The sequence below is a fragment of the Telopea speciosissima genome, chromosome 1 (assembly GCF_018873765.1).
Source record: "Telopea speciosissima isolate NSW1024214 ecotype Mountain lineage chromosome 1, Tspe_v1, whole genome shotgun sequence".
NCBI classification, from domain to species: domain Eukaryota; kingdom Viridiplantae; phylum Streptophyta; class Magnoliopsida; order Proteales; family Proteaceae; genus Telopea; species Telopea speciosissima.
Genome location: NC_057916.1, coordinates 73,536,876 through 73,544,777, shown reverse-complemented (window position 1 = coordinate 73,544,777; position 7,902 = coordinate 73,536,876). Strand labels below are relative to the sequence as shown.

General features: G+C 39.6%; 1 protein-coding gene across 1 annotated transcript; it reads right to left on the bottom strand.

Moving 5' to 3' along the window:
* Positions 1-4,638: 4,638 nt before the first annotated feature.
* On the bottom strand, positions 4,639-5,241 carry LOC122649864 (probable calcium-binding protein CML13). The gene has a single exon (XM_043843151.1). It carries the CDS (start codon positions 5,144-5,146, stop codon positions 4,703-4,705), a length of 444 nt encoding a protein of 147 aa, XP_043699086.1. The 5' UTR covers positions 5,147-5,241; the 3' UTR covers positions 4,639-4,702.
* Positions 5,242-7,902: the final 2,661 nt, after the last annotated feature.

Below are 7,902 nucleotides of genomic sequence, written 5' to 3'. Positions count from 1 at the left end.
GGAATATAAAAGATTAAACAATTCCTGAAGTATCTAATTGGTCTTATATCATGTAAAGCATGAAGCCTAGGCCTCTCAAGCTGGTCTTGGGTTGACTTCTTAGTTATATTAACTAGTAAGAGCCAAGCTCTTATGCAAGGGATATATATACAAGCAAGATTATATTAGCATTCCATAAGAAAAAACATTATATTAGCACCATTGTAGTCGTGAGGAAGATTGACAGACAAATAAGTTGCACACAAACCCATCGGGGTCGACACTACACAAGGGCCCATACGCCAACTAGAGGGGTGAGATCTCGAACATGAGACATGCAAGCGGTTGCTTAACCATGACCAATTTCACTCAGCAGTTTTTGGCTAGTTCGGTTCCTCTGTATGTATGTGCAGGTGCACGTACATGTGAGAGGTAACCACTTGTCCTATTTTTACCGTTTGCAAGGGGAAGATGGGTATTTATGAAAACAAAATAAGCATGTGATTGACTTTGAGATGTATGTTCACCTATACATACGAGCAGATCTTCCATTCTTGTTTTTGGCACCCCACCGGCCTTCACCTTGATATGATAGTCTGTGATATTCATTTTGTAAGGCACTTGCGTCATGTTTATGGGAAAAAAGGTACATTTTTCTTTGATTACCAATAAGTGAGATGGCATTTTCCTTCTTTTATAATTATATTACCTATTAAAGGAAAAGACAGTGTGGGGATGCTTTCACACATCATGACTATATAAGTCTTGCATTAACACTCTTTCCTCCTTGACCATGTGAATCCTCTATTGGACGAATTCATTTCCCTTTTGGTGATTGATGTAGGTAAGAGATCCAACCCCCCCCCCCACTAATACGGTTTTTTACACAGCTATGCTCCCACACATAAACATTTATTTATTTATTTTTTCTCTTTAAAGAAATAAACAAAATATTTCATTTGACAAGGCAGAAATTATTCCAATGGCTCAAAGACTCCTTACCTAGTTGCACTATTTTTTATTAGAGAAAAATTTCTTACACCAGTAGAGGACGGTTCAACAACTTCAACCACCTCTTAAGCAAGGGTGTCAATTTCGGATCAGAACTTGTAATCGGACCAGAAGCTAGGAATTGGAATTAACCCACCCAATGGCTTATTGGTATGGTTTTGGATCTATTGATAAGTTATCGGTCCGGTTCCGGATCTACCAATTAGGATCCGATGGAATCGGAACAAATTTACATCTTAAGATTCAAGGTCATGAGAGCTAAGGTCAAACCTTTTATTCGTTTAGTCTTTCAAATTTTGGCTAGTACCATTTGTTTCATGTACTATTTTACCAAAGATTTGATTGTAAATTTAAAGGTCCATTTGGGAATGCTAACTTAAGAACATATCTTAAAATAATCTCAACTTATAAGAGTGGTGGTGTTGTTACTTATTAATTAATACAAAACAAGAGGTAATATAGACTAGTGTTGTGATTTGAAAAAATAGAAACAAAAACGAATCATATCTCATGTGATTGAAATTGATGTCTTATTTTTTTTACAATTAATATAGAACATATGTATTATTATAATGTTATTAAATACATGTAGCATGTGTTGGAGTTTTTTTTTTTTATTTTTTTTTTTATAAATTTGGATTGCTTGGAACTGTTTAGGAACCAGAACCGGCCCACCCATTAATTAATGGTTAGAGATCTCAAGTTTGGAACCGATTAGATTATTGGTCTGGTTCTGGTCCTGATCCCTTAGTCCCTTAAGGCTAGAACCATTAAGGAACCGGACTGATAGCCCAAAACTGGACCAATTGACACGCTTAATATTCTCAAGTCTTAAAACTAGGGCTGTAACAAAGTCGGGCCTTTTAAAACCCCAGCCCAACCCTGAGTCCCCTTAGTTGGGGCCAGATTTGACCCGGCCCTAACTCAGGGCCAGAAAATCTAACCCTAACCCGCCCTCAGGGTCGGGCAGGGCTGACCCTGATTGCCCTGACCATGGGGAGGAAGGGAGATGCATGGGCCAATCAAGCTGGGAAGGGGAGATGCATGGGCTGGCCCAAAGAAGAAAGAAGAAAGAAGAAAGAAAAGGCAAAAGAAGAACAAAAAAACAAAAGAAAGAACCAAAAAAGGAAGACAGGCTCAGCCCGAGGCCTCAACCCTGACCCAGCCTGGCCCTGACTTAGGGCCGAAATTTCTCAACCCTAACCCACCCTCAGGGCCAAGGAATCTCAACCCAGGCCCGGACTCAGGGCGGGCCAGGGCGGGTTCAGGCCAAACTTGAACCCCTAAGTTAAAACATGTCGTATTAGACGAAATTTAAAATACCCTGCCTAACGTCCGTCAGGGGCCTTGAACGTGGATGTGGGAAAACTCGATCCTTCTTTATTTCTTTTTATTTTCCAAGTGCAATGGATCTAACTATCTACGCTAAGACCATAGAAAGGTTATCTTCTGCTATTTTAAGAATCAGAACCAAATCAAGTCCAACGCAAAGACACGCAGTTCGCTTGATCCAGACAAAGTTGAATAATATATTAACTGGAGATGAAACTGGGTTAATCAGTCTGGCCCTCTTACCAGTTTATGGTTTAGCCCCACCTGGCCATTAGGGTGGAGCCATCCGTCTTACAATTTACAAGATGCCATGTCTCCCTTTACATAATAAGATGTTGAACAACATAATTGATCCAGCAAAATTTGATCAGTTCATTTCAAGCAAAAAGGCCCCCCATTATACAATATTACCTTTACTCACTTTCACTTCTAGGCAAAACTTGGAATCGGCTACAGGATCTGTCTCCATCAATTCCGAGTCGAATCATCCCGGAAACAGCCGGGAATAGGTCACAAACTCACAATTGGCCTAACTTGATCGGACTCTGTATATGCATCGATCTGGGTGTTGATTCCAAGTTGACACAGCTGATTCAGATCCAAGTTTTAAAACCATGGCTGATAATCTTAATGGACTAGTTTCACAAACCGCGTTTATGAGAACAAGAACCAGATCTCATTACTGCCATGAAAACTATCCAATATATCACCTAATCTAATGATCTGCTTACCCTTAATTTACAATTCATTATCTATCTAAAAAGAATAAAAAAATAAAAAATTACAATTCTATTGTAGGGTGGACAAGTATGTAAGACCATAGGAAATGATGAAGGTTGAATAAGTAAAAGAGAATTAAGACAAACTACACACTCTTCTATTGGATGGATCATACTACAGAACTTACTAGTTTTCGAGGACCATGACCATACCACAATACAGTTCTCAAATCCCCCCCCCTTCCCCCTCTGCCGAAGACATGGTAAACAACCACAATTCCTCCATCATATGGTCAAACAGAAGCTCAAAAGTTCTCTCAGAAAGGAATACTGGTTGTCCATTCAGCCCCAAAGAATTCCTTTAAATACTCACTATCTTGAACTTCTTCTAAGTAATCCAACCTCTACAGATGTGGAACGAGGTTGCAGATTCCAATGCTACATCTGCAATCTTGGTTCCCTAGAATTATTGTTTTCTCAATTCCTTGAACTGTTGGCAATTATGGAAACTACATCAAAAGAATGTATAAGAAACTTCTGAGACTCCCTTCAGGAAGATCATACTAGACACAAAATGGTTATTGGGATTTCAATTCTAACTGCCCTTGATACCACCATTTTTCAGTTTGGCATACCTTCTCTGCCATCATGCCTCCTTATTCTTGTCTTATGTTATGGACAAACCTCAAGCTCATAGCCCCTTCCTAAAATAATGATAAGGAAAAAAGCAATAATACTTTATTTTCTTTTGTATAACAATTCATGCAGTATCAATTAATTCAATTCAATAGTGAAGGGAAAGCAAAAGTTTAGATTTCTATTTCTGCCCCCCTGAAAGCAAGCAAAACAACTAAATAATAGTATCAAGGTTTTCATGTACAGAAAGGAATGTAACAGAAGAATCATTCGCTTCTATGACACAAAGCATGACTAAGTAACAACCATTCAAAGTCTATGTCACTTAAAACCATGAAATCAGAACCTCATTACATTGAGGCATGAGGTGTCCTGTTCGAAAGACCAGACCATTTTCATGATAAGCAATAGCCATCTGATTCTGCAAATTCTTAGAAATTAAAACTTGATTTTATTTGGGTGTATAGCTAAATAGCATGAATTGGTGAAGGACTCTTGCCAACAAAATGTTGTAAACAGAGAGAAAAAAAAACCCCCACTGACTTTGACATTTTATCCTAGTAATATGCATCTTCAATTTAACAATTCATCAATCAGAGTTAGATAACACTACCCAAAACAGAAAAAATCCATGGAAATTGTTCAGAGCAACAGATAAGCACCACTAATTCCATGAAAACAAGAATCCAGAGCTTACAAATTATGCAAACAAGGCAAACCCTAATAGAACGAAAGGGAGAAAAGTAAAACTGCTAAAAAATTTCAGTTAATTGTGAACAGTTCCATTGCCAATTCAATAGCCCTCAAAAGAACTACCAACCACAGTGCGAACGGGAGGAGGGAGGGTAGGGGGGACATCCGTACATATCGCCACAACAAGAAGTAAAAATCACAAAACAAAAAAGAGAGAAGGAAACCCTAAAACCCAAACATCGAAAAATAAAGCAGCACGTACAGACTCCTCACAGAAATTAATCGATTAGGGAGAAGATGGGTATATATCAACAGAAACAGTATGTATTACATCACTTGGCGATCATGCGAACGATGAAGTCCTCGTATTTGATCCTACCATCGGATCCAACATCAACCTCACGGATCCACTCGTCGAATTCAGCAGCGTCGAGCTTCTCTCCAATACTGGTAAGGATATGACGGAGTTCAGAAACAGAGACATAACCAGTGGATTCCTTGTCGATGACCTTGAAAGCGTCACGGAGCTGACAATCGAAGGGCTCGAGCTTCATGTGCTTCTTCATAAGTTCCAGGAAACGAGGGAAATCGAAGGGTGAGGTGAGTTTCTCCTGGGTAACGATCTCTTTAAGCTGAGCTTGTGTAGGGTTTCCACCCAGAGATCGCATCAGGATCCCTAATTCTGATGCAGCGATACGACCATCATTATCTGTGTCGAAGAGAATGAAAGCCTCCTTCATCGATGCCACTTGATCGTCGCTCAAATCCTTCCCCATGACTGCTACTGCTTATGCTCTCCTGCTCAGCTGATTATCAGATCTCCTTTCTCTGCTCGCTCTCTTGCTCTCTTGCTCTCTCGAAACCTCTGTCGTTGAGAAATGGGAGAAAGACGTTTGTGTTTTCTTGTTGGTTAGTTAGCGTTTGTTTAGGGTCTTAAGACAGTTCCTCCTCATCTATTACTTTTCCTCTTTCAAATTTTGAATTAAATTTTGGAGGAACATGGCGACCATGACTGGTAGTCATACCTGGCCCACCTTAGGTGAAGAGAGAATTTCTTTATCCAAAGGGTTGTGACCCTACTATGATTGAAATCGGATACGGAATCGGTCAGAATCAGCCTTCAAAAACCTTAGAATCGATGCACAGTTCCAAAAATAGGGAAATTTCTAAGGTTTTGAATGTGATTTGACCCTGTCAAATTGATTGAAATCGGGATCGATCACGACTTAGTAACAAATAGAGTTTGACTTTGAACAACACAATGTGCAAAATATAAGGATCGACACTGGGCTGACAAACCAAGAAGTTCTTGACTCATATGCTAATGGAACCTAACATATTAGAGAGTGAGAAATGCCAATTCGTCAGGTTCTAGCCGGGTTCATGATAGTCCAATTCCACTGGTTGGGCCGCTAAAGGAATGTTTGATGATGCTCCGGACAAGTATTGAACGAGTTCATGATAGTCCAATTCCACTAGTAGGTCCTCATCAATACACTCAGAAATTGTTTCCAACAAATCTCTTACGACTGCCATTGCTTCTCCCACCAAAATGGAACCAAATGTTGTCTTCTCATACTTTGCAAAATGAGCTTGACCCCGAGAGTCTCAAATAATAATTCCTAGACCCTCACTATAATGTTCATTTCTGCAAGAGGCATCATGCTGAGCTTACAAAATGAGGGAAGTTCGTAGACGCCCTCCATGCATAGGGGTTCCTTTTCCCACATCCGATTGAGGGGGTTGGAAGTTCTCTTGGAGGCTGGTGGACATGGAGGAGCTCAAAGTGTGCTGCTTGAATGACTTCCATCAGAGTCCATATCTTGGTACCAAAAACTAGATCATTGTGAGCTCGCCAAAAGTAGCACATAAAAGAGCTACTGAGGCCGGCACATCCGATTATCTCTCTTCCCATGGCGATTGAACTAACGCCATTCTTGAATCAAAGTTTGAATTGTAATACTCTCTGGATCCACAATTCAAAGAGAAAGAATACTACCCAAACAAACTGTGGACAATGGTTTGTTGTTTTTGTGGATTTATCCTAATGGGCTGTATAAGATTTTAATGAAGCCCAGCAAAAATAGCCTAAATTGTATATAAATGGGATGGGCTTGGAATCTTGGGCATCCACTCTCTACCAATTATTATAGGGGCGAATGGGTTGTGCAAATAATTTAAAAATGTTTGCTAGATCCGCTGAAACCCACCTGATTGATTCTGACCCTACGAATAATTATCACCTCAAATTCACTGCCCGCTCCAATTTCCTCCAATTCCTCACATAGGAATGGAAATGACCACCATATCTCACCTTGGACAATGTGTTCGGGCAGGGGGTAGGATGGTCATTTCTACTCCTATGTGAGGAATTGGAGGAATTAGAGCGGGCAGCGAATTGGTGGGGATAACGATTCCTCACCCTACACATCGTTTGTGCAACTAGCACCAAATGCTCTCCAAATTTTTAGTGAATTGCGAAATTGAAATTTCATGGGAGCTTAGTTCTGTTGGAAGCTGTCCTACATGCTCACTTTAAAAATCAAGAATTGTCATATGGCCGATCAAATGGGACTTAAATTTTGCAAGTCTTCTACTCACATATCAAGATGTAGTCCCATCGGAGTTTGTTACATGGAAAAATATAATTTTGAAAATCCAGAGCCATGAAAGAGTGCACAATAGTTGTCGCAAGATCATAAGTATCAATGGACATACATGGAATGTATGCTAATATATAAGAGGGTAAATGATTGAATTTAGACTTTTAAATTTGAAAAAAATTTGTATTCTCATTTTGTTGGTATCTTGCCGATAGAGCTTATGCAATCAAGAGGTCACGGTTTCAACTCTCTTGAAATTTGACACATGATTAATCTAGACAATGACCTCTCTATCTAAAAATTAGAATAGAATAAACAAATGGAATTTGCTTGACTGTGTTATTATGTAAGAATCACGTCAAACACACTGCCCCTGTGCCTTGACACAAGGGTACACAAAATGACCGTCACATCCCTGATCATTTCTTGGGTTTCAAGGGGATATGACGATCATTTCGTATGCCCTCGTGTCAAAACTCAGGACGCAGAGGCGGTGTGTGCTGCACAATCGGGTGGAGGTCTCTTTCCCCTATATTATATAGGGCACTAGAAAGGAGAAGTTTCACGTGAATTACTTGAAAAATGTGATCATGTCCCACATAGATTGAAACATATGGCAAAGTGTCAAACATCAACTCTCTTGTTATGGGAGAACTAAATAATGGAAAGCTTAAAATACGAACAGTATTTCATTTTATATTCCTTTTTAGAAACAACACCCCAACAACTTCTATAACTTTGGCAGCCCCATATATATGACCGGCTGACAGGTCATGTAGTTGTGGGAACCTTTGGATCCAACACGAACTAATATTATGAAATTAATTAGTTTTCTTGAATGGAAAGTAGGTTCCAAAGGACATGAAAAACCATTTGCATGAAGGTGCACAGAAAAGGGAATGGAAAGAGCATTCATGAGCTTTGCATTG